We start from the raw sequence: 27,914 nt of genomic DNA, 5'->3' as shown, positions 1-27,914 counted from the left end.
GGCCGGGCGAGGCGGGGCCCGGGGCGCCGTGTGTGGGAATGCGGAAGCGGAGCGGAGAGGCTCCGGGAATTGAGGCGGTCCGTTCCCGGGGAGGATGGCGGAGTGTCCGGAGAGCAGCACCGGCACCGAGCATCTGTTTAAGGTGCTGGTGATCGGGGAGCTCGGTGTGGGCAAGACCAGCATCATCAAGCGCTACGTCCACCGGCTCTTCTCCCAGAATTACCGCGCCACCATCGGCGTGGACTTTGCCCTGAAGGTCCTGTCCTGGGATGCCAGCACTTTAATCCGGCTCCAGCTGTGGGACATCGCAGGTGAGGGGAGAGGAGGGGAGGGGAGGGGAGGGGAGGGGCTGCTTCCAGGGTAGGGGTGGAGGGGCTGCGATCACTTAGCGAGGGCCAGTGAGCTGCAAGGAGTAAGTTCCCCGCTGGTGCCTGAAACCAGCAGTGAAATGGTTAATTCCAGGGCCCTGGGTTTGTGAAGAGCCGCTGGTGGAATGAATGAGGCTCGTGTCCTTCCCGTTCCCACCGAGACTGGAACAGCCTGATACTAAATATACACAACACACACACACAGTGATCCTGTCCACTCAGCTGCTCCACTTCCACTTCAGCACTGCAGTTAGCTGTGGGATAGGAGGCTATGCTCCCCCCGCAGCCCCCTCCACCCACCCCACCACCCCCTCCACACCATCGACCCCCTCCTCCACACCCCCCACCCCCCACACCATCCACCACCCCCCACCCCCTCCTTCACACCGTCCACCACCCCCCACCCCCTCCTTCACACCGTCCATCCATCCACCCCCCACCTCCACACCATTGACCCCCCCTCCACACCGTCCACCCCCCCTCCACACCGTCCACCCCACCCCGCTTCTCTACACCTTCCACCCCACCCCCCTCCTCTACACCTTCCACCCAACCCCCTCCTCCACGCTGCCCACACACCCCCCCCTCCACATCATTCACCACATCCCCCTGCCCCCACCATCCACCCGACTCTCTGCTCATGACTTTCCTCATTTCCTCATCACTTCTGGCACTTTTCCAAGTCCTTCTCTGTAAAACACATGTTTTTATAATGTTGCTTTTTATAGCATCTGCAACTCATCACAAAGAACTTCAGATAATCAACCATTACTGGCTGAAGAGTTAGTCACGCCATGTTGTATGGGCAGAGCATGAGAGCAAATTATGGGCAAAGCAAGATCCCATCTACAGCCATGTTGAGAAGAAACGGCTACTCTGCCTATTTTTTTTAGTGAGGTGACTCAGAGAAAAAAAACAATTGCCCATCCCTGATTGCTCCATGTATAAGTTAGTGACTTTTAAATGCACTGTGAAATGGCCTAGATGAGTCAACCATCTTAGTACAGAACTGAACTTAATCTTGGCCAGACCTGATCAGGACAGCAGGTTTCCTCTTTAAAGGATATCAGTGAGCCAGTTTTTTTAAACGACAATCCAACAGCTTCTTGTTCACTTTTACAGATACCATTTTTTTTTTCCAGATTTTAAAAATCTGTCCATTAGGTAACTCTTAACATGCTGTAGTGCCCTTGGAAGCCATTAAAATGTCAATCACCATATGACTGAGGTGTAGTACTAGTGGGTACAGGTCTGTCACTGAATAACACTGATGGGTACAGACCTGTCACTGTAATGGGTATAGCACTGATGGGTACAGATCAGTCACTAATGGGGTATAGCACTGATGGGTACAGATCAGTCACTAATGGGTATAGCACTGATGGGTACAGAACAGTCATTAATGGGTATAGCACTGATGGGTACAGAACTGTCACTGTAATAGCTATAGCACTGATGGATGCAAATCCAGCACTGATGGATGCAAATCCGTCACTGTATAAGACAAGTACAGGGCTGTCACTAAATGACGTTGGTATATCACAAATGAATTGTGATAGCATAACATGGATATACTAGTTGTTATGATACAGTTACGACCAGTAACTTTTTGTTTAAAGTAGACAAAGTTTGAAATCCCAGTTACTCTCCAGGAGAATAAAGCCACAGGATTCCACGATTTTAAACAAACAAAATAAACTATACTATGCAAAGAAAAATTAAACAATCTACAATATCTACCTTATACTCTAACATTCAGAATTAACATGAGGTAAATATGAATTAACAGGCAAACTGTGGTTGAACACACCACGCTGCGCATTAAATGGCAGGTGTGGCCAAGATAGATCCTATGGATTTCTCAGCAACCCACCCGGATGTCAATGACCACTGTGAGTCGCAAAATCTCGTTAAAGCTCTGTCTCCCTCGCAAGGGATTTCAATTCTTCACTTTTGAAGTTCTAGCCTCTAAATTCCCTCAAAAGCCACACCGACTTGCACTGCCTCAACGACTGCTCACCTCCCGATGGTTCAGTCTCTTCTGAGACTACTTTCAATGAGATTCACAAAGTTGCACTCCCGCCTCTAATTACTGGGGCTCACTTCCAACTCCTAAGCTGGCACAGGTTTCTCCAAACTCCAACCTCACAGCTGCACCGAGCTATAAACAGCTCCCAGGATTTCTCTGAGCCCTAGCTGTCTCCAGCATGGAAACAGCAATCTTCCACCACCCTTCTTAGCTCCCCAGGACTTCTCCTGAGCTCTATCTGTGCCGAATGGCTCCCAGGGCTTCTGTGAGCAGCAAACCACACAAGGTCTAAACTGCAGCCAAACCCCTCTCCCAGAAAACACACAGATAATTGAAAGCAGGAAAGCTTCTTAAACTCCACCCATCTCCATGACAACTTAGCTTTTCAGGGTTCACAATGCTTTTAAACTAATTTGGCTCTAACTCCCAAAGCAAAACAACTCCCTGGAATGCACTTCTTTGCATGCAGTGTAGACACCACGTCCCCAATTCTGCAGCTCAGTAAGCCCACTTGCTGTTATAGGATTTTATCATTCTTGCTGTTGACCCCTTAAGTCAACATGATCTTAACCTTTTAAGTGTAATAAACTTCAAGCTGCTTTAGTTGCATTTAACCCATTTTTTTTATAGTTAAGCCTTAATCTCCTCAGAACTGAAAATTACTTCTAAAATATTACCATTAACCATGAACTAGTTTTTCGCAACATTGTGGGTATAGGTCTGTCAGTGTACAACACGCGTATACTACTGGTTGGTACTGATCTGCTACTGTTTAACACGGGGGTATAGATCTGTCACAGTTTTCGGTTGGCACCATAAACTTTATTCCATAGCTCCCAATCCATTCCTCCCCTGACCACTGTCTGTGGCTGTTCACAGACTTGGCATCCTGTTTGATACTGCGCTGAGCTTCTGGCCACATGTCAAGACTATCTACTTCCACTGGCACATGAAAGCTTGTCTCTAACCCTGTCGGCTCACCTATTGCTGAAACCCTTGTCCAGGCCTTTGTTACCCGTAGACATTGCGATACCACTGCTTTCCTGGTTGGTCTCCAACCTTACACCCTAAACTTGAGCTAATCTAAAACTCTGCAGGCCATATCCAAATTGACACCAATGGCTGAATTATCCCAGCCCTTAGTGGTGGGCTTGGAGACAGGGGAGGGCTGGGAAAATGAGCCACATTGGGATGGCTCCCCGGCTCATTCCTAGCTCAGGGGAAGTTTCCCAAGTCTGGCCATCACAGCCAAAGAGGAGGCCAGAGGCAACAAAGGACGCAACCACAGCCCAAACAATGCCTCTTTGGCCCCTCCGATTGGGCTGGCAGCATTGGGAGCCCACCCACCATCGTTAATTGGATGGTACAGATCTGTCACTAATGGCTATTGCACTGTGGGGAGGCAGACAAGTAGGAAGCCACCTCCAGGGAAAATAGCTCTGCCAGTGTAGCACCCAGCAAGTGCAGGCACGGTCCCAACGGCGGAGTCCCGAAACCCAGGAGGAAATCATTCACCCCGTGCTTGCTGACCTATATTAACTCCAGGGCTAACAAAGACTCTTAAAACTATCATACATGTTTTCAAATCCCTGCATGCCATACTTCTCCCCATCCCTGTAACCTGCACCAGCCCTGCAAACCTCTAAGCTCTGTTCAGTCCTCCACTTTTGACCCCTTTTTATAAATCCCCAATTATCTTTGCTTCACCATTGGTGGCTGTGTCATCAGCTGCCTTGGCCCCAAAACCTGGAATTTTCTCTCAGAATCTCTCTGTATCTATCTGTACCTCTTTGACCTAGCTTTAGGTCACATGTCCTAATATCCCCTTATGTTGCTTGGTTTCAAATTTGGTTTGACAGTCGTTCCTATGAAGTGCCTTGGGACATTTTACAATGTCAAAGGTGTGATATAAATATAATTGTTTTTGTTGTAAAGCACTGGGATGCAGAACTGGTGGGTTCAGGTCTGTCACTGTATAGCACTGGGGTACAGTACTGATGGATGCAGGTCAGTCACTGTATAACAGGTACAATAGTGGTGGGAACAGTTCTGTCACTATTATGCTTGGGTACAGTGCTGACACTGCATGACAAGGAGGTATGGTACTTCAGGGTAAACGTCGGTCACTGCATAACACTAGGGGGCAGTACTGGTGGATACAGGCCAGTCACTGTGTAGCACTGCAGTACAGCAGTGGTGGGGACAGATCAATCACCATATGACAGATACTGTAGTGGCAGATACAGGTCAGTCCCCATTATGCTTAGGTATAGTGCTGTCACTGTGTAACAGGGAAATACAATACTGCTGGGTACAGGCCTGTCACTACAAAACGCTAGGGTACAGTACCAGTGGGTACACATTCTATCAGTGTGACATTGAGTAATGGTCTGATACTATTACACAGAGGTAAGAGTCTGTCATTGTATAACAGTGGAGTACAGTAGTAGTGGGTTCAGATCTGTCACTATGGAACATGAGTACAGTATCTGATTCAAGTTTACCTGTGTATAATGCTGGGATATAGTGCAAATGGGTACAGGTCTGTCATTATAATACTGGGGTACAGCACTGGTGGATAGAGGTCTGTCAATATACAACACTAGGGTTCAAGTCTGTCACTTTGTAACATTGGGTACAGTAAAGTGGGTTGAGGTCTGTAAAAGTACATTGAGAATGATGAATTATTTCTTCAATATTCATCATTGCTTATCTACCATCATATCTAATTTTCCAATCCACATCCAATCTACCCCTCAAACCCATCTAATTAGCTTTGTTTACATTTAGAATCCTAGTTTTGTTCTTACCTACATCACTGTCAAACTCAACATGCAAGTCTTCCATATTTTGATCACTCTTCCCCATTTTGTGTACCTGTGAGAAAGTCAAGTACCTTGGAACATTTAATGTCCAATCCTGGTGTTGGAATCATATCTCTCGGGACTGAATTTTTCTTTTACAAAATGGAAGGACCTGGCATTATCTGTACAGTTGGATGCTGACCTGGGATTTATTTTTAAAAAGGTTATAAGTTCACCTTGGAACTGTCGACAAGCAGGCTTCTTCCAAGAAATCACCTGATCTATATGGTACTTGAGGAAGATCTGGTTGTTTGTTTGAGCTGCAATCACTTTAATTGATGGGGGGGGAAAAAACTGAAGAAAAGCAAAGGCTATTAACTTGTTGGGAATCACATGGGAGAGAGGAAAAAACACAAGTGTGAACCTGCTGGTTTTGACGGCAGTCTTGTTGGGGAACAAGCTGAGGAAAGAAGGCTACCCTAACTGGCTCCCTCTCTCTACCTTGCCTGAAATTATGTGTGGCAATCAACCTGTAGCCAGAGAACCCTCATTTGGACCTGAAAAGCTGAGACCAGTTGGTGAGACCAGACGTGTCTTTATACAAGGGAACTCCAGGTCGACAGCATTGAGACCACGTGGACTTTATCCTTTATTTTATAACGCCCATCCTCTATAATGCCCATCTCTGCAGAGAGACTCTACCTGTTTGTCCTTTGTTTGTCTGTATGTGTGCTGGGGGAATTCTTTAGGAAGAGATAGATAGTCATACTTCCCGATCACCATTGTGTGTTAACCAGTCCTTGCAACTTGTTAAAAAGAAGCTTGTTTTATAATAAACAATTGTCCTGAGTTTATTGAAAGAAGCCTGGTTGGAGACTCTTTTATTCTGGGCACCAGTAGGGGAAATAGATGATTGGGGAAATAGATGATTGGCTATTTTGGTGAGAAAATTAAACTTTTAATTTAATGGTACGGCCTGCGGAGTAGTGGACCTGGATCATGCATGCACTCCTCCCATCCCGGTCGTAACACTGGTCACTGAAAAATGTTACCAGATAAAAGCCATTTAGCTCCACTTGTGCAAGTAGCTGCTTCGTGGATTAAGTGGATGTTGGCCTGGTGGTAATGTTACTGGACTGGTAATCCAGAGGTCCAGGCTAATGTTTTGGGGACATGGTTTCAAATCCCACCACCACCATGACAGCTGGTAGAATTTAACTTCAGTTAATTAATAAATCTGGAATTAGGCTAGTACCAGTAATGGTGACCATGAACTATTGGATTGTCCTGCAAAGCCTCCTTACAACGTCTGAGGGTTTGTGCCAAACTGGGAGAGCTGTCCACAGAAAAGTCAAGTAACAGCCTGACAGTGCATTATGATCCCCATGGACACCATAACCTAAAAGAACCAAACTTTCCAAATGACGCCAAAGGAAGAAACTGATGGATAAGATTTCACTTTTTATAACTTTAACAAAATCAATATAAATTAAACATGAATTAACAGGCAAGTTGCATTCAATAGAAACAATAAGTTACACTTTAACTAGCTGATACAACAAAGATAGATCTCACGGATTTCGTGGTAGTTCCCATAACACATTTGTAGCACTACATGATCTCCAGAGCCCTTCACAACTCTCCCTCCTTCCAGTAGAGTTCAACTCATTTTCTTCATGCAGGATTTGATCCTCAAGTTGCCTTTGACAACAGTTTACTCCATCCAAGTTTGACGGATACGGTTATCACCAAAAAGGGATCATTTCTGCAGAACCTCCTTAGTTTGGTTCACAGAAGTCCTGATGGCATAGATTCCCCAGAATCACCTTCGTCCGACTACTCAATTACACCCTAGTACACAGTATGGCTGGCTTTGGTAAAACCTGAAGCAAGGAAGCAGGCTGGGTTCCCCCATCATTCGATGCGAATATTTGTGAATATATACCCATGAGATGCTATGGGCTAACAACAGAATTGTATTCAACTACATTCTATAACCTTGTGGCCCAGCATATCCCTCACTCTACCATTACCATCAAGCCAGGGGATCAACTCTGGTTCAGTGAGGAGTGCAGGAGAGCATGCCAGGACCAGCACCAAGTATACCTAAAATTGAGGTGCAACCTGGTAGAGCTACAAGACAGGATTACTTGCATACCAAAATCAGAAGCTGCATAGGATAGATAGAGCTAAGCGATCTCACACCAATGGATCAGATCAAAACTCTGTAGTCCTGCCACATCTAGTCATGAATGGTGGAGAACATTTAACAACTAACGGAGGAGGCGGCTCCACATATATCCCCATTCTCAGAATCTCACAGTGCAGAGGAGGCCCATCGAGTCTGCACCAACACCTGTGAAACCTACCTACCTAATCCCATTTACCAGCACTTGGCCCATAGCCTTGAATGTTATGACGTGCCAAGTGCTCATCCAGGTGCTTTTTAAAGGATGCGAGGCAACCTGCCTCCACCACCCTCCCAGGCAGTGCATTCCAGACCGTCACCACCCTCTGGGTAAAAAGTTTTCCCTCACATCCCCCCTAAACCTCCTGCCCCTCACCTCGAACTTATGTCCCCTTGTGACTGACCCTTCAACTAAGGGGAACAGCTGCTCCCTATCCACCCTGTCCATGCCCCTCATAATCTTGTACACCTCGATCAGGTCGCCCCTCAGTCTTCTCTGCTCCAACGAAAAGAACCCAAGTCTATCCAATCTCTCTTCATAACTTAAATGTTTCATCCCAGGCAACATCCTGGTGAATCTCCTCTGCACCCCCTCCAGTGCAATCACATCCTTCCTATAATGTGGCGACCAGAACTGCACACAGTACTCCAGCTGTTGCCTCGCCAAGGTTCTATACAACTCCAATATGACCTCCCTACTTTTGTAATCTATGCCTCGATTGATAAAGGCAAGTGTCCCGTATGCCTTTTTCACCACCGCACTAACATGCCCCTCCGCCATCAGAGATCTATGGACACACATGCCAAAGTCCCTTTGTTCCTCAGAACTTCCTAGTGTCATGCCAATGCTTATGCTTCTCAATGATAAGGGAGCCCAGCACATCAGTGCAAAGGAAAATGCTGAAGCATTTGCAACCATCACCAGCCAGAAGAACTGAGTGGATGATCCATCTCGTGATCCTCCTCCTGAGGTCCTCAGCGTCACAGATGCCAGTCTTCAGCCAATTTGATTCATTCCATGTGATATCAGGAAATGAAGGCATTAGTTAATATCACTACCGTCCACACCCCTTTGTCCTTTTGTCTATGACATCGTTGGCAATCTCTTCTTTGCCTCCACCTATCACTGGCCCTCTATCCAGCTCTACCTGTCCCACCCCCCTCAACCAGCTTATATTTCACCTCATTTCTATTTTTCCTTAGTTCTGATGAAGAGTCATAAGGACTCGAAACGTTAACTGTATTCCTCTCCGCAGATGCTGTCAGACCTGCTGAGTTTTTCCAGCTATTTTTGTTTTCGTCTCAGATTTCCAGCATCTGCAGTATTTCGCTTTTATCAATTTAATTGCAGCTCATTTCAACAGAACAGTTCCCCCTTTCCCCAGATATAAAAACAAAAAGCTAAAAGCTACTGCGGATGCTGGAAATCCAAAACAAAACAAAAACAGAATTATCTGGAAAAACTCAGCAAGTCTGGCAGCATCGGCGGAGAAGAAATCAGTCAACGTTTCGAGCCTCCATGGCCCTTCGGCAGAACTGCAGCATAGTTTCAACAAGGGAGAAATATAAATTGGTTTAAGGTGGGTGGGGGGCGGGGGGGAAGAGACACATTGAGGGTGTGGTGTGAGCAGATAATCAAAAGATGTCAGAGACAAAAGGGTCAAAGAGGTGTCGAAGGTGGTGGTCTTTGTCTGAGAAAAGTGCTAATTAAGAATGGAATACAGGATATTCAAAGTACAGCTCTAGTGGGGGTGGGGTGGAAAGACTAAAGGTTTTAGTTTTAGATTTAAAAATAATGGAAATAGGTGGGGAAAGAAGAATCTATATAAATTATTGAAAAAAAAGCGGGTGGGGGGGGAAAAGAAACGGGGTGGGGATGGGGGGAGGGGGAGTTTAAGATCTAAAGTTGTTGAATTCAATATTCAGCCCAGAGGGCTGTAAAGTGCCTAGTCGGAAGATGAGGTGCTGTTCCTCCAGTTTGCGTTGGGCTTCACTGGAACAATGCAGCAAACCAAGGACAGACATGTTGGCAAGAGAACAGGGTGGAGTGTTAAAATGGCAAGCGACAGGGAGGTTTGGGTCTTTCTTGCGGACAGACCGCAGGTGTTCCGCAAAACGGTCGCCCAGTTTGCGTTTGGTCTCTCCAATGTAGAGGAGACCGCATTGGGAGCAACGAATGCAGTAGACTAAGTTAGGGGAAATGCAAGTGAAATGCTGCTTCACTTGAAAGGAGTGTTTGGGCCCTTGGACGGTGAGGAGAGAGGAAGTGAAGGGGCAGGTGTTGCATCTTCTGCGTGGGCATGGGGAGGTGCCATAAGTCGGGGTTGAGGAGTAGGGGGTGATGGAGGAGTGGACCAGGGTGTCCCGGAGGGAACGATCCCTACGGAATGCCGTCAAGGGGGGGTGAAGGGAAGATGTGTTTGGTGGTGGCATCATGCTGGAGTTGGCGGAAATGGCGGAGGATGATCCTTTGAATGCGGAGGCTGGTGGGGTGATAAGTGAGGACAAGGGGGACCCTATCATGTTTCTGGGAAGGAGGAGAAGGCGTGAGGGAGGATGCGTGGGATATGGGCCGGACACAGTTGAGGGCCCTGTCAACGACCGTGGATGGAAAACCTCGGTTAAGGAAGAAGGAGGACATGTCAGAGGAGCTGTTTTTGAAGGTAGCGTCATCAGAACAGATGCGACGGAGGCGAAGGAACTGAGAGAATGGGATGGGATGTTTTTATCTCTGTGTTTAATTGACTGCCACCTCTCTTCAAAAAAATGCCCTCTTGGAAGAAGTACGGTTCTGTCCTCCGACAGGATTTCCGACTGTCTCTTCTGCCCTGCTCACCTTCATTGCTTTCCATTTCTCTCCTGGTGTTTGACAAGGTGTTTACTAAAACCCGCTTTCACAGCCATATCTCCTTTCTCAGTGACTGTCTCCGTCTCCGACTCACCCCACGTGGATTTCAACTGAAATTCCATCCCTCTTGTTTCGAACCCACCCAGGATTACAGGTATCTCCGGGACATAAAACGTTTCTCGGACTGCTGTTCCCGTCGCATTCTGAGATCCACACTCAGTGCCATGCGCCGCCATATGAACACACTCGACCTCTCCCTCCAGCAGCACCGCCGCACCCTTTCTCAAAGCTGCGCGTGCCCCCAGTTTCATTTTATTCTTCGCCTCATCCGTCGCCTCAACAAGAAACTTTTTCTCTTTCTCTCAAGTGCTAAGGAACGCAAGCTCCAACAACTCATCGACTCCAACACCCATCTGGGACCCTCCACCCCTGCTTGTCCCTCCGTCCTCACCCCATCTTCCAATCCCAGCCCCAGCCGCATATTCACTATACCCCCTGACCTTCCCCTCTCCGATGCTGAACGTTCAGTGCTCAGCAAAGGACTTAGTTTCATACCCTTACGCCCTCATCTCAATGAATTTCGGGCTCGGCATGATGCTGAACTCTTCTTCCGCCGTCTTCGTCTCCGTGCTCACTTCTTTGGGCAGGAGTCCTCTCCCCGTTCAACGGATCCTTTTACCCACCTCCAATATTCTCCCTCCACTTGGACCCCTACCTCTGGATTCTTACCTTCTCTTGATCTTTTCATTGAGAACTGTCGGCGTGACATTAGCCGTCTCAATTTCTCTGCTCCTCTCACCCATTCTAATCTGTCTCTCTCTGAACTCACTGCACTCCGTTCTCTCAGGTCCAACCCCAACATTGTCATCAAACCCGCTGACAAGGGTGGTACTGTTGTTGTCTGGCACATTGACCTCTACCTCGCGGAGGCTGAGCGTCAACTCGCAGACGTTTCCTCCTACCTCTCCCTGGACCATGACCCCACCACAGAACATCAAGCCATTGTTTCCAGGACTGTCACTGACCTCATCTCCTCTGGAGATCTTCCTCCCACAGCTTCCAACTTGATAGTCGCCCAACCTCGGACGGCCCGCTTCTAACTCCTACCCAAAATCCACAAACAGAACTGTCCTGGCAGACCGATCGTGTCAGCCTGTTCCTGCCCCACGGAACTCATTTCTCGTTATCTTGACTCCCTTCTCTCTCCCCTTGTCCAGTCCCTTCCCACCTACATCCGTGATTCCTCTGACACCTTACGTCACATCAACAATTTCCAGTTCCCTGGCCCCAACCGCTTCCTCTTCACCATGGATGTCCAATCCCTCTACACCTCCATCCCCCACCAGGATGGTCTGAGGGCCCTTAGCTTCTTCCTTGAACAGAGGCCCCAACAATCCCCATCCACCACTACTCTCCTCCGTCTGGCTGAACTTGTTCTCACACTGAACAATTTCTCCTTTAACTCCTCTCACTTCCTCCAAATAAAAGGTGTGGCTATGGGTACCCGCATGGGCCCCAGCTATGCCTGTCTCTTTATGGGGTATGTGGAACATTCCTTGTTCCAGTCCTACTCCGGCCCCCTCCCACAACTCTTTCTCCGGTACATCGATGATTACTTCGGTGCTGCTTCATGCTCTCGTCGGGACCTGGAAAAATTTATTAATTTTGCTTCCAATCTCCACCCCTCCATCATCTTCACATGGTCCATCTCTGACACTTCTCTTCCCTTCCTTGACCTCTCTGTCTCAATTTCTGATGATAGACTGTCCACCAATATCCATTACAAGCCTACCGACTCCCACAGCTACCTCGACTACAGCTCCTCACACCCCGCTTCCTGTAAAGACTCCATCCCATTCTCTCAGTTCCTTCGCCTCCGTCGCATCTGTTCTGATGACGCTACCTTCAAAAACAGCTCCTCTGACATGTCCTCCTTCTTCCTTAACCGAGGTTTTCCATCCACGGTCGTTGACAGGGCCCTCAACCGTGTCCGGCCCATATCCCACGCATCCTCCCTCACGCCTTCTCCTCCTTCCCAGAAACATGATAGGGTCCCCCTTGTCCTCACTTATCACCCCACCAGCCTCCGCATTCAAAGGATCATCCTCCGCCATTTCCGCCAACTCCAGCATGATGCCACCACCAAACACATCTTCCCTTCACCCCCCTTGATGGCATTCCGTAGGGATCGTTCCCTCCGGGACACCCTGGTCCACTCCTCCATCACCCCCTACTCCTCAACCCCCACTTATGGCACCTCCCCATGCCCACGCAGAAGATGCAACACCTGCCCCTTCACTTCCTCTCTCCTCACCGTCCAAGGGCCCAAACACTCCTTTCAAGTGAAGCAGCATTTCACTTGCATTTCCCCTAACTTAGTCTACTGCATTCGTTGCTCCCAATGCGGTCTCCTCTACATTGGAGAGACCAAACGCAAACTGGGCGACCGTTTTGCGGAACACCTGCGGTCTGTCCGCAAGAAAGACCCAAACCTCCCTGTCGCTTGCCATTTTAACACTCCACCCTGTTCTCTTGCCAACATGTCTGTCCTTGGTTTGCTGCATTGTTCCAGTGAAGCCCAACGCAAACTGGAGGAACAGCACCTCATCTTCCGACTAGGCACTTTACAGCCCTCTGGGCTGAATATTGAATTCAACAACTTTAGATCTTAAACTCCCCCTCCCCCCATCCCCACCCCGTTTCTTTCCCCCCCCACCCGCTTTTTTTTCAATAATTTATATAGATTCTTCTTTCCCCACCTATTTCCATTATTTTTAAATCTAAAACTAAAACCTTTAGTCTTTCCACCCCACCCCCACTAGAGCTGTACTTTGAATATCCTGTATTCCATTCTTAATTAGCACTTTTCTCAGACAAAGACCACCACCTTCGACACCTCTTTGACCCTTTTGTCTCTGACATCTTTTGATTATCTGCTCACACCACACCCTCAATGTGTCTCTTCCCCCCCGCCCCCCACCCACCTTAAACCAATTTATATTTCTCCCTTGTTGAAACTATGCTGCAGTTCTGCCGAAGGGCCATGGAGGCTCGAAACATTGACTGATTTCTTCTCCGCCGATGCTGCCAGACTTGCTGAGTTTTTCCAGGTAATTCTGTTTTTGTTTTGTTTTCCCCCTTTCCCCAGTACTGGTGCCAATGTCCGTGAACTGAAATCCCTCTCTCCCACACCAATCTTTTAGCCATGCATTTAACACTGGCAGAGGGATAAACTGATTACAATTTGTACGTGGCTTGGATAGCAATCCAGAGTTTATTACCTTTGAGGCTCTGCCTTTTATATTTGGACCCTAGCTCCTCCAACTCCCTCAGCAGAATATTGTCCCTCAGTCTGCCTATGTTGTCAGTTCCTACATGGACCATGACAAGTGGATTCTCCCTCTCATGCTCAAAGTTCTTCTCTAGCCATGAGGAGATATCCTTTACATCTTCACCAGGCAAGCAACGCAGCCTTTGGGACTATTGGTCAGGGCTGCAGAGAACGGTATTTAATTCCTGCTATTTGAGTGGGCTTCTGCACCATGCTACCATGGTCAATTTTCCCATCCTCTCTGCAGTCTTTGTTCTCCTGCACACAGGTAACAAATATCTCATACTTGTTGGACATAAGCAAAGGCTGAGACCCCTCCAATGCTGCGTCTGGGGTTCCCTTACCTACCTGACACAAAGTCAAATCCCCCTGCCTCTGACCATTAACCAAACCTAAACCACCACCAAACCTAAGGGATGCGAGTGCCACCTGGGTCAGAGTGTCCAGGTAATTCATAATCTCGGCACCTCAGACTTCAGCACAACAATTCAACCCAAGTTTCTTAAGTCGCAGACACTTACTGCAGATGTGGTTGCCTGGGACCACATTGTGCTCCAGATACAGGTACAGTGTCTCAAAACCAGCAAGCTCGGCACCAAGTCCATGCTGGATTTTGGACCTTATCGGTTTTTCGGAGAAAAAAATCGGAATCTTAATTCAATTAATAGGAGACACGTGAAATCAAGTGAAAAGTTTCTCTTTATTAAATTTTGATAAAAGAATATTTAATAGTGAAGAAGTAACGCTCGAAAGAAATAAATAATAAGGTAAGGGCGGATTGGGCCAAACCTGGTCAGGTAGGGTCAAGGGTCACTTGGACCACTCAAGAGTGTGGGAAAAGATTGGCGCACAAAGCCAACAACTAGTCCAGTGTGCCACCACACCAATGCATCGCCTAGTTGAATTGCCCTGGCAAGTTATTTAACTCATTTAATAACAATTAAAATGAATGCATAGCAGCTTATAAAATGCCTTGAGACATCATACCTGTATGACACACTTCTTGCACTGCCATTTCTATCTAATCTTGTTTTATTTATCTAATCAGCTTAATGTAGTTCATTTACTATGTTTAAAAAATAAACCCATTAATTTATCTTGTTTAAGCTATTTTAAAGAAGCATTGCCAAGTTACAGGTTTAAAACCAGCTTAGAGTGCAAAAAATTGTATCAGCCACCCCACATACTGTGACATCACAGTAAATAATAAAACAATGCACAAGTAATTAATTAATAGGCAAGTAATTGTTTAAATTAGACAGGGGATGTTAATGCAGAATAACAAACAAGGTGAAGAACAATTCATTGCAAAAGTGATTATATAGAGCAGGTTTTCCTAAGTAAATTAGATTTAAAAAGGGATTAAATAGGATTGTAAAAAAAGTGGGTAGTAAATGTTATATTAGATGAAGAAATTAAATTCTGGGAGTATGGTTTGGTGTAAGATGAGAAGATTTGGATTGCCATGTTATGCTAAGGAGCTTTGCAAGCAAATTGATGTTGTTTTGCAACTGTTCCTGTGACAGTGGCAATACTATTGCTACCTGATGATAAACCGAGGGAGTATTTAAAAGGAGTGAATATGTGCATAGAAGGGTGACATACGCAAAGGATTTGTGGACTATCTGAAGATGCTAGGTAAAGAGAGAGTTCGAAAAGCCCAGATACCAACTGCTGTTCCAGGATAAGTGGTGCCCGCCTGTGTGGCTAGGATGCGCTGTAGAGTTTGTCGCCTGTATGTGGCTTCAATCCGGATGAAGAATTCCCCAACTGCACTACACTGTTGTTCAAAGTAAAAGAAAATTAATGTTTGGAGAGAGGAAAATAAGATGTTGCACACCGTTTGTATGGTTTGCTGGTTAACATTGACTTACACCAACAAAAACAAGATTGACCAAATTGGGGATTAGATATTGGTGTTGACTTGGATTTAAAAATAGATGTTACCCTGTGGACAGAAGCCTTACAGATGGTCGTAAATCTAGGCATTCAAAGAATTGTGTACTTAATGGTTCATTCGGGAAGTAAAAATAAAGTTGCTCATTTAGAACTTACTAATTAATTACAAATAATAGTAAAGGATTAGAACTTGATTTCTTTATACTCAGCTGCAAAATACCCAACTTGTGTATAGATGTATATGCATGGCTAGGATTTGGGTTTAATGTCATCTATATCCACCAGTACTGTACCCCAGTGATGTTGTGACAGACCTGTGGCCACCGGTACAGTAGCCCAGTGTTATACTCTGATAGCCCTGTGCCCCAGTGTTATACCACGATAGACCTGAAGCCAGCAGTACTGAACCCCGCTTTTATACACAAAAACTTGCATTTATATTGTGCCTTTAACAAACAGTAAAATGTTCCATGGCTTTGCAGGAGTGTATGTAATCAGATACACAATTGACACCCTTTAGACACAGGGGTGATGCTTGAGGACTGATGAATTACAGATGTTTCACCTTTGTTCAAAACAGGGTATCAGGATAAGTCTAGCAACTACAGGTCAGTCAGTCTCGGTGGTGGGGAAACTTTTAGTAATGATAATCCAGGACAAAACTCATAGTCACTTGGACAACTGTGGATTAATTAAGGAAAGCCGGCATGGATTGGTTCAGGACAAATCGTGTTTAACTAACTTGATTGAGTTTTTGTGGTTGATGTGGTGTGCATGAACTCCCAAATTGCATTTGATAAAGTGCAACATAACAGGCTTTGTCAGCAAAGTTAAGGCCAATGGAATAAAAGGAACAATGGTTGCAAGAATATGAAGTTGGCTGAGCGACAGGATACAGAGAGTAGTGGTGAACAGTTGTTTCGTGGACTGAAAGAACGTATATAGTGGGATTCCCCATTGGTCAGTATGAGGACATCTGCTTTTCTAGATCTGCACTGATGACCTAGACTTGGGTGTGCAGGGCACAATTTCAAAATTTTGCAGATGACATCAAATTTGGAAGTTTGTGAACTGTGAGGAGGACAGTGATTGACTTCAAGAGGACATAGACTGTTGGAACATGCAGACATGTGGCAGGTGAAATTTAATATAGAGAAATGTGAAGTGATACATTTTGGTAGGAAGAATGAAGAGAGGCAATGTAAAATAAAATACACAATTCTAAAGGGAGTGAAGGAGCAGACAGACCTGTGGGTATATGTGCAAAAATTATTGAAGGTGGCAGGGCAGGTTGTGATAGCGGTTAATAAGGCATACGGGATCCTGGGCTTTATAAATACAGGCCTAGAGTACCAAAGCAAGGAAGTTATGGTCCTTGAAAAACACTGGTTTGGCCTCAACTGGAATATCGTGTCCGATTCTGCTAGCCGTACTTCAGGAAGTATGTGAAGGCTTTTGTGGGGATGCAGAAAAGGCTTATGAAAATGGTTCCAGGGATGAGAAATTTCATTTACGAAGATAGACTGGAATATATAAGGCTGTTCTCCGTGGAGAAGGGAAGATTGAGAAGAGATTTGACAGAGGTGTTCAAAATCTTAGGGGTCTGGACGTAGTAGAAGGGAGAAACTATTCCCATTGGCGGAAGGGTCAATGACCAGAAGACACTGATTTAAGCGGAATGGCAAAAGAACCATTTGTGAATCTGATTTGTACTGCCAGAGAGTGTGGTGGAAGTACATTCAATCGATCCCTTCAAAAAAGAATTGGATAATCACCCGAAGAGAAAAAAATTGCAGGGTAATAGGACTAGCTCTTTCACAGAGAGCCAGCATGGACGATGTGCCAAATGGCCACTTACTGTAATTATTCAACGATTCTAAGTTGAGGAGGCAGTTAAAAAAGCATATGGTATCCTTGGCTTTACCAAGACCCAAGAGTGAAAAATCAAGGAAATTATGCTAAACTTTTATAAAACACTGTGTAAGCCTCAGTTGGAACATTGTGTTCAATTTTGGATACTGCATTTTAGGAAAGATGTCAAGGCCTTGGAGAAACTGCAGAGAGATTTACTGGAATGATACCAGAGATAAGCCATTTATATTATGTAGAGATATTGGGCTGGATTTTGTGGAGGTGTTAGAAGTCCTGGAGTTGAAAGCGGGAGATGACCCTGCTTTGGATGGTGTCAGGACCCGGGAAGCATATTCTGGGCAGTGACTAATTAGATGGCTGCTGCCAAGGCTGCCATCTCAATTAAGGATGGCAGCCTGCTCCCAAGAGCTGCCAGCCCAGTCAGAGGACCGTCAGTAGCCTCAGCAGCACCACTGCTAGTGATGGTCATGTGGCCATGAGGCACAGGTGGCCCCACCATGAGTGGTGGAGTGCCCAGAAAAGGAGGGTCCCCTTTTGGAGCTCTCTGGGAGACAGCCAGATTTGACTGGGCCACTGGGCGGTCTCTCCACACAGTAGTGCCCTTCCCTGCCATGATATGATCAGAATGCCCATGGAGGTGGGAAGTGGCTATTAATTGGCCACTTAAGTGACTCATTTGGGTTCCCGGTGGGCAGCCAATCTGCCCACTTTCCTGTTGTTGGCAAAACGGCATTGCGGCAGAAAAACCGGGCATGCTCCCTCATACCTTCCCGAGTTATTTTGCCAGCCTTCCCTCCCCACAGCCTGTTGCTATAAAGGGCTGATAAAATTCCAGCTATTTTACAAAGCGACTGGAAAAGCTGGGATTGTTCTCCTTAGCACCGATTAGGTGAAGAGGAGATTTAATTGGGGTATCAAACTCATGAAGGACTAGACAGTTGGACAGATTTTTGTCCTCTCAGGTAATTAAAGTTTATGGGGAGCAGGTGGAAAAATGGAGTTGAAGCCCAAGATCAGCCATGATCATATTGAATGGTGGAGACGGCTCGACAGGCTGTATGGTCTACTCCTGCTCATATTTCTTATGTTCTTTGATAGAGTAAATAAGGAGAAACTTTTCCAATGGCAGAAGGATCAGTAAACCAGAGGATACAGATTTAAGGTGATTGACAAAAGAAGCAAAGGCAACATGAGAGAACACCTTTTTATACAACAAGCTGTGTGATCAAGAATGCACTGCCTGAAAGGGCGCGAAAGCAGACTCGAGAGAATTCGATAAAAAGTTGAAGGGAAAATAAATGACATGTTTCCAATCGGCACAAGACACTTAATGGTGGAGAAGATGAAACAGATTTTAATAGAGATCTAGTATAGGTGATTGGCCGAACTTAATTCAGAGAGTGGTTTTTATTCTCTGATCTTTTGACCCCTGGTCACAGTTACAATCTCATATTATATCTGATTCTGAACCATTTAGAAACAGTCTATTCATGTAAATAGTTGTAGTTGTTTACCTCTCAAACATGGCTTTGATTCAACTGCACGCAAATCCTTTGAGTCACAGAAAGTTATTGGTTAATACTACAATGATATAGTTAATGGATCGTCCAACCTTTGTTTGTTACACTAGATGCTGTTGAGTCACTTATTTCCTTGTAGAAGCATTTCTCATGGATAATACTCAGACATTTGGAGCAGAAATTAAACCATGGTTTTGTAACATGGTACTTCAAAGCTGTCTGTTTATATTGGAAAGCTTATTGTTCCAAGATACAAGGAAATTTGATTATTAACGTTTAACTCTCATGATGTCGAACGTACAACTCCCCAGGTGTCCAACACACCACACTGACTGCAACAGTTCAAGATTCATCATCTCTTTCTCAGTGCAGCTAGGAAGGGTCAATATATGGCACCTGGTCACCCACATCCCAAGAATAGTAGCATAGATACATTGAAGGTGGAGCTAACTAAGTATATGAGGGAGAAATTAATAGAAGGATACATTGACAGCGTAAGAGAGAGTAAGGTGGAGGAGGACTATGTGGAGCATAAAAAGCAACATGGACCAATTGGGCCAAATGGCCTGTTTCTGTACTGCACATTCTATGTTAATTGGAAAAAAAGCAAAACTGTCCTCACTTGTGGAATTTATTACATTCAGTTTTGGGTAACTTTTGGCTGCCGCAGGTCAAGAACGGTTCGGCAATATGACAAGGGTGTATTATAAAGAAGCTGTTGGAGCCTTCGTAGTCTTTGATGTATCTAGACACTCGACATTTGACGCAGTTCTGAAATGGAAAAGTGACTTGGACAATAAAGTGAAGCTGCCCAATGGGAAGCCAATCCCTGCCGTGCTCTTGGCAAACAAATGTGATCAGCAATGGGATGGTTTGGAGAATAGCCCGGCGATGATGGATCGCTACTGCAAGGACAATGGCTTCATAGCGTGGTTTGAAACCTCAGCAAAGGTTAGTGACAATTATTCATCTGCCCGGAGTACTGCAGCAAGATAGCCCCGTACTCAACCCAACATTACAGCATAGTTAACGTTTCAAGTCCGTATGAAGATTCACACAGACTCAAAACGTTAACCCTGTTTCTCTCTCCGCAGACCTGCTTGGTTTTTCCAGCATTTTCTGTTTTTATTTCAGATTTCCAGCATCCGCAGTATTTTGCTTTTATATTACAACACGCTGTTGCTTACTGGCCGAGTGTCAGCCATGGCTCAGTGATAGCACTCTTAGCTCCGAAACTGAAGGTTGCAGCTGACACTGCCAGTGAAGTACTGGGCGAGTGCTGCTCTATTGAAGGTGGTGTTTTTCAGATAAACTGAGGGCCTGTCTGCCCTTTCTTAAGGCAGATGTGAATGACCACATGGCAATATTTTGAAGAATCACAGGGGAATTATCATGGTGTTTTGGCTAAAATTTATCCCTCAACTAGCAGCAAAAACAGATGGTCTGACCATTTAGGAATATAGGAACAAAGGTATGCTCCTCGAAACTGTTCACCAATTAAAGGGACCATGGTTCACCTGCAACCTAACTCCATGAATCTGGCTTTTCCCCATATCCCTTAATATCTTTGGCTAAAAAAAAAATCTGTCAGTCTAAGTTTTGAGATTAACAGTGGAACTAACAGCAATTGCCATTTGCAGAGGAAAGTTCCAAACTTCTATCACACTTTACATGGAGAAGAGTTTCCTAATTTTACTCCTGAAAGGTTTGGATCTATTTTTTACACTATCCTCCTAGTCCTAGATTCCCCAGTTAGCAGGAATGGTTTCTCTCTATATCTACACTATTATGATCCCGGGGGAGACCAATAACATGAAAGAAAGAAATCTCCAAACGACACCAATGGAAAGAAACCCATGGACAAGTTTTGCTTTTGCTGCAATAATCAAACCCAAATTGAAGGTAGAAGTAAACATGTGGGGTGGGTTGGGAGGAGGGGGGGGTCAGTACCATTGTCATCCAGAAACTAGAAGTGGTTTTAATTCTTCTAATTTTTTCTAGGTAACTTGCTGTAAGACAGTCAGAACCATCCAAAGTTTGCAATTTAAATTGCAATTTTGGATGGTTCCCATTCCAGGGCAATTGTCAATTGGAAGTTTGAACTTCCCAGGCAATTGCCCTGCAATCCTGACCTGGGAACTTACAGGAGGGGGTGGGGTTCCTCAGCACATCTTTGGTGTAGTCCCCAAGTACACTGCCCTGAAGTTCGGAAGTTACGGGCCATTGTTTCAGAAAACTGTTCTGAGCATCCTCAAGAAATTCACAACCTTTCTAAGACCAGAAAATCATACGAAATAGGAATAGGCCATTTGAGCCTGCTCTGCCATTCAATAAGATAATGGCTGATTTGATTGTGGCCTTAGCTCCTCTTTCCTGTCTGACCCCCATATCCCATGATTCTCTTGTTGATCAAAAATCTGTCTAACTCGGTCTTGAATATATTCGATGACCTAAGATCCACTGTTCTCTGGTGCAGAGAAGAAGTCCAAAGACTAACAATCATCTGAGAGAATAAATTCTTCCTCATCTCAGCCATAAATGAGACACCCCTTACTTTGAAACTGTATCCCTGTTTCTATATTCCCTCATGAGGGGAAGCATCCTCTCAGCATCTACCTTGTCAAGCCCCCTTAGAATCTCTGATATTTCAATAAGATGTCCTCTCATTAAACTCCAAGGAGTATAGGCCCAACCTGCTCAGCCTTTCCTTATAAGACACCCCCTTCATCCCAGGAATCAGCTTGGTGAACCTTCTCTGAACTTCTTCCAATGCAAGTCTATCTCTCCTTAAGTAAAACTCTATGCAGTACTCCAGGTGTGATCTCACCAATGCCCTGTGCAGTTGAAGCAAGAATACTTTTATGTTCTATTCCCCTTACAAAATAGGCCAACATTCCATTTGCCTTCCTAATTACTTGCTGTACCTGCATGCTAACCTTTTGTGGTCCATGTAGAAGACACCCAGGTCCCTCTGTACCACAGCATTCAGCAGCCATTCTCCATTTAAATATTATTCTGCTTTTCTATTCTTCCTGCCAAAGCGGACAGTCTCACATTTTCCCACAATCTACTCTATCTACCAAATTTCTCCCATTCATTTAACATATCTATATCCCTTTGCAGACTATTTGTATCCTCCTCACAACTGGCTTTCCTACTATCTTTGTATTGTCAGTAAATTTGGCTACATTACAGTCAGGTTTTTCATTCAAGTCATTAATGTGGATCGTAAATAGTTGAGACCCCAGCTCTAATCCTGAAGGCACTCCACTAGTTACAGTTTGTCAGGTTAAAAATTACTCTCTGTTTCCTGTTAGTTAGCCAACCCTCTATCCACACTAATACATCACCACCAGCGCCATGAGTTCTTATTTTGTGTAGTAGTAACCATTTATGTGACACTATACTGAATGCCTTTTGGAAATCCAAATACTTTTACATCTACTTTATCCCCCTGCTTGTTACATCCTCAAAGAATTCTAAAATATTTGTCAAACATATTTCTCTTTCACAAAACCATGTTGACAATGCGTGATTGTATTATGATTTTCTAAATGTCCCACTACTACCTCCTTGACAATGGATTCCAGCATTTTCCCAATGACATACATTAGGCTAACTGACCTATAGTTTCCTGCTTTCTGGCTCCCTCCTTTCTTGAATAGTGGCGTTAAATTTGTGATTTTCCAATCCCTTGGGACCTTTCCAGAATCTAGAGAACTTTGGAAGATTACAACCAATACAACCACTATTTCTGCAGCCACTTCTTTTAAGATCCTAGGATGCAGACCATCAGATCCAGGAGACTTGTCAGCCTTTAGTCCCATTAGTTTTCCTAGTATTCTGTACTGATCATGATTGTTTTAGGTTCCTCCCTCCCTTTTACCTCTTGATTTTCTACCACTCTTAGGATGCTTTTTGTGTCTTCTACTTTGAATAGAGATACAAAGTATTTATTTATAGTCTCTGCTATTTCCTTGTTTTCATTATTAATTTCCCAGTCTCATCCTCTAAGGGACCAATGCTTCCGTTTGCTACTCTTTTCCCTTTTATATACTTGTAGAAGCTTTTACTCAATGTTTTTATATTCCTTGCTAGTTTTCTCTCCGATTCTAATTTCTTCTTTTTTATTATTTCTTTATTCACACTTTGCTGGTTTGTAAAACGTTGCCAATCTTCTGGCCTACCACTAATCTTTGCAGCATTGTACGCCTTTCTTTCAATTTGATTTCATCCTTAACTTCCTTAGTTACCCACAGTTGGTGCATCCTTCTCGTAGTCTTTCTTTCGCAATAAAATGTATCATTGTTGAGAGTTATGAAATATCTCCTTTAATGTCTGCCATTGATTCTCTATCTTACTTTTTAACCTATGTACCCAGTGCATTTTAGCCAATGCTATCCTCATAGCCTTGTAATTGCCTTTATTTAAGTTTAAGGCACTAGTTTTAGACACAGACTTCTCACCCTCAAACTGAATATGAAATTCTATCATGTTATGATCGCTCTCACTATGAGGTCATTAATTAATCCTGTCTCATTACACATTGCTGGGTCTAAAATACTCTGTTCCCTGGTTGGTTCCAGAATATATTGTTCTAAGAAACTGTCTGAATATCACTCTATGAACTCATCCTCCAGGCTACCTTTGCCAATTCGATTTTGAATCTTTATGAAGATTAAAATCACACAGCGTTACAACCGGGATGGGAGGGTTGCACTGTCTGTCTCTAGCCCCACTACTCTACATATCACAACATATATTTAAATTATGTTTCCAGCTAGTTATATGGCCAAATATATGCTTTCCCCACTACTCTCAGAATGACCACTCAATGATCAGTTTTCTTCAATAAACAACAAAATTATTAGTTTATTATAAAACCAGTCTGGTTGAATAGAAAGACAAAGCTTATTAACATACAGTAAAAAATATGAAATTATACTAATTACTCTTTCAAAATACCCTAAGTGTCTCTCTCTCTCTCTCTCTCTCTCTCTCATGTACATACGCACACAAAAACACACAACAAAAAATGGAGGACTTCTGCCAAAGATTAAAAGTTAATGGCTCAAGGGAAAGGGATAGATGGAGGAGTCTTTGAAATGGCATCCGAGTTATACGGTTGGTCTCTCAGCACTGATCTGCAAAACAATTGATGAATCCTGCACTGCTTTTCAGGCAGACTCAAGGAACACTTGCAGGTACTCAATTCCAGCATGTAGATCAACTCAGGAGCAGCTGATATTCACAATTGGCTGTGAACTGGCTCTGGACTGCAAAAAGGCTGCTGTCTTCTTTTCACAAGCAGTTGGTCCTTTTTTAAAGCTAAAGCAAAACCAAAACCAACTTTTAAACACAGCTTTCCAGGTATGTTTTTTTTCAGAGCCATAAATTACCATGTGATCCCCCTTTGTATACAGTCCACCAGGGTCAAGAGGTTTCCATCTTCTTTAAAACTGCTTAATTACCTTTTCTTGTAAAACGGTGTCTTTTCCAGGAATATCAATCAGAGTCCTGCGTTAACCCTTTTAAGGTAGTGTCTTTTTAAAACACAAATTCTTCCAGAATGTTCTTAGTCCTTGAAGAGGAACCACTTTCTGTGATTAAATTGTTTATGACACCCAGGATTATTGCAGTATCTTTCTTACAAGCCCCCATTATATATTGATTTATACTCTATCCTATAGTGCAGCTACTATTGGGAAGCCTATAAACTACTCCCACAAGTGACTTATTTCCTTTGCTATTTCTTACCTCTACCCAACTGATTTTACATCTTGACCTTCTGAACCAAGATCATTTCTGACTAATGTACTAATCTCACCCTTTTTTCACAGAGCTACCCCACCTCCGTTTCCTTTCTTCCTGTCTTTCCGAAATGCCAAATACCCTGACGTGCTAATCTGCTTATGCCAATTTATATGAAAGCTAAAATCCCCCATTAAAACCACCCTACCTTTGCTGCATGCTTATCTAATCTCAGCTACTGCTTCACAGCTACTACCATGAACCTATACATAACTCCTAGTACAGCCTTAAATTCTTTTCAACTTCTTAGTTCTACCCATAAAGTTTTGACTGCCTGCTTACCTCTCATTATATCCTGCCTTATCATTGAAGTGATTTCATCTTTAGCCATTAAGGCTATTCCTTCCCTTCTACCATTTTCTCTATGTTTCATGTAGACCTTATAACCTGGTATATTCAGTTCCCAGTCCTGACTGCTTTGCACCCACCTCTTCAGAATTGCTACCCTGCCATACCTTTCCATTTTCTTACTATGGAACCTTACTGTGCTCAAACTGGCTGGCACATTTCCTACACTTCAACAGCAGAAGTATTTCATTGACTGTAAAGTGCTTTGGTACATCTTAAGGTCATGAAAGGTGCTACATTAGTGCAAATGTGTCTTTCTTCTTGCTGTTAGTGTTACCCTGTTACTGTTAACAGTATAACAATGATCCCTTTTAAACTGCAAAGTGCATCTCAACCATAATTAAAATGTCTGACATTTCTCCAACTGTTGCCTCACCTTTGCTTGCCTCCACTCCTCACCGTTTCACTGATAAGCCTTCAATGTGTTCGCCTTGTTACCATTTTGAAACTATTCATTAAGTACAAAAAGCAACAGCAATTATTTTGCACCTTTAATGTAACAAAAAAATGTCCCAAAACTATTCATAATGGAAATAAATAAGGGAACAAGTGCAGAACTGTGGCTATGGGAGGAGTGATTCAGAGGAGTGACTTATCACTAAGATATGGGAGTGATTTGGAGGGGCAACTAAGTATTGCAAGGGGAGATTCAGAGGGGTGACTGGGTGCTGAGCTTTGCTGGGAGGGTGAAATTAAGTGTTGTCGAAGTGATAGGGTTTAAGGCAGTTTTGAAAGGTGAGGAAGGAGTTTGAGAGAGTAGGGCTGAATGCTTTACCAGTAATGTTGGGAAGAAAAGAGGGGAGGGGCACATGGGTAATCAGAGGGCCAACGGGAGCTGCCAGTAATACATGCCAGTGCTATTCCGGAGTGTCTGTCTTCACAAAGGCCACGTTTTATGCCTTCTGCTGGGTAATACAAGAGTCAAGTATATGAAACAGTGCCTGGAGTGCTATCCAGGAGGTGGGATTGGCAATAATGAGGGTTAGATCAAGAACTGGTACAGAGAAAATGGAAGAGAAAATTATCTTTCTAAGTGGAGTTTCATAATTTCATCCTAAATGTGTTAACTATCCAAAAGTGAGCTGGAGATTAACAGCAGCTGCCTCTTTCAACCCATGTAGGGGGTTTTAATAATGTACTGAGTTCTGAAGTTTTGCAGTGAGGGGGTAGGGGAGAATGGTTGGTGCTTTGGTGTATAACAGGCAATCTGTTTTATCGTAGGAGCAGGAAGTGCCGATTCAACCCTTCGAACCTGTTTTGCCATTTAATCAGGTTACAACTAATCTGTATCTAAACTGCATTTACCCACCTTTGCTCCACATCCCTTGGTACCCTTACACAACAAAGATCAATTGATCTCAATCTTGATTTCAATTGGCCCGGAGCATTCACAACCTTTTGGGGCAGTTACAGATTTCCACTATCCTTTGTGTGAAAATGGGTTCCCCAATGTCACTTCTTGAATGACCTGGCTCTAACTTTAAGGTTTCCTGCTTTGTTTCGCCTTTATTCTGTCATGGGATGTGAGTGTCACTAGCAAGGCCAGCATTTATTACCCCATCCCTAATTGCCCTTGAATTGAGTGGCTTTCTAGGTCATTTCAGAGGGCAGTTAAGAGTCAACCACATTGCTGTGGGCCTGGAGTCACATGTAGGCCAGACCAGATGACGACAGCAGATTTCATTCCATAAAAGGAGTGCAAATTATCTTATTATCCTACCAGAGGAAATAGTTTCTCTTTATCTGTCCTATCATGTCCTTTGATCATTTTCAACACCTCAAGCAGATTACTCATGAGCTCCTAAAATTGGACGGAGTACAAGCCAAGTATATGCAATCTGTCTTCGTAATTTAACTCCCGACGTCCAAAATCATTCCAAATACATCAAGCTGTGCCTGGTAAAGCAGAGCTGCCATCTCAGAATTTGTTTTTTGCCCAAGTTGCAAGTTTTGTCAATGATACAAGGAGGACCTAGTTTGATTGATGTTGGCGGGTCAAGACCAATTAAACAGATTGAGCACTTGCTTAAGGTTGGGGATATAGAGTTAGAAGGTGTAAAAGGTGTTAGAAGGATGGATGGAAGGACGAAGACCAAGGTGGAGGAAAAGAAGAATTCTTCTGGACCACCTTGTTAGCCAGGGTTCAGTGGGCCACAATTTTGCCTCTGAGCCAGTCAGTGAGGTCTCCCCAATGGCCTGGCCAACATTACCCCTCAAACAACATCACTTAAAAAAACAGGTTTATCTGGTCATTATCACATTGTTGTTTGTGGGACCTTGTTATGCACAAATTGGCTTTCGCTTTTCCTACATTACAACAGTGACGACACCTCTAAAGTCCTTAATTTTCTATGAAGAGCTTTGGGTCCTGAGGTTATACAAGACCCCATATAAAGACAGATTTTTTTTGACCTTTCTTTGTTGCCTTGCAAATCATAATGTATAGATGTTTTCTTGTAATGAATTAATGTTTAACAGAACTTTTTTTCTAATGCTTGCAGGAGAACATAAACATTGATGAAGCAACACGGTTTTTAGTGAAGAATATTCTGTCCAATGATTTCATTCATCTACCTGAGAACAGGGACGTGGATAGTGTTAAACTAACAGAGGAGCCTGAAGAGGCTAAGGACAAGGCATGGTGTTGCTAACACGCCCGTCCCTCTCCCACTTTACTATGAACTTCAGTGACCATAATCCCCAAGTGATCTTTCCTACCATCCAGCAAAGGGGATAACTGCTAAAGGAAATTAACATGCCTTCAGCTAACAATTATTTAAACAGAAGTTTTCCTCTTAATTTTAATTAGGAATGGAATGGTAAGAAAAATACTTCAAGTTGTCAAATTTTCTGTAATCTTTTTGGAATAACATTAAAATAATGCTTCGGTCTGTTA

At 44.1% G+C, this 27,914-nt stretch overlaps 1 protein-coding gene across 1 annotated transcript; it reads left to right on the top strand.

The window, feature by feature from the left end:
* Positions 1-27,914, top strand: LOC144689498 (ras-related protein Rab-32-like). Its single transcript, XM_078556633.1, has 3 exons — positions 1-311; positions 19,530-19,810; positions 27,520-27,914. Exons 1-3 carry the CDS (start codon positions 95-97, stop codon positions 27,667-27,669), a joined length of 648 nt encoding a protein of 215 aa, XP_078412759.1. The 5' UTR covers positions 1-94; the 3' UTR covers positions 27,670-27,914.

This window comes from Cetorhinus maximus, chromosome 14, assembly GCF_964194155.1.
Source record: "Cetorhinus maximus chromosome 14, sCetMax3.hap1.1, whole genome shotgun sequence".
In the NCBI taxonomy this organism is placed as follows: domain Eukaryota; kingdom Metazoa; phylum Chordata; class Chondrichthyes; order Lamniformes; family Cetorhinidae; genus Cetorhinus; species Cetorhinus maximus.
Note: the sequence above shows the minus strand (reverse complement) of the source record. Positions and strands in the feature narration are given on the sequence as shown.

Coding starts and splice junctions, on each gene's coding strand:
- LOC144689498 (XM_078556633.1), top strand. CDS start 95: ATGGCGGAGTGTCCGGAGAGCAGCACCGGCACCGAGCATCTGTTTAAG. Junction 312..19,529: donor CCAGCTGTGGGACATCGCAG/GTGAGGGGAGAG, acceptor TGGCTGCCGCAG/GTCAAGAACGGTTCGGCAAT. Junction 19,811..27,519: donor GGTTTGAAACCTCAGCAAAG/GTTAGTGACAAT, acceptor TAATGCTTGCAG/GAGAACATAAACATTGATGA.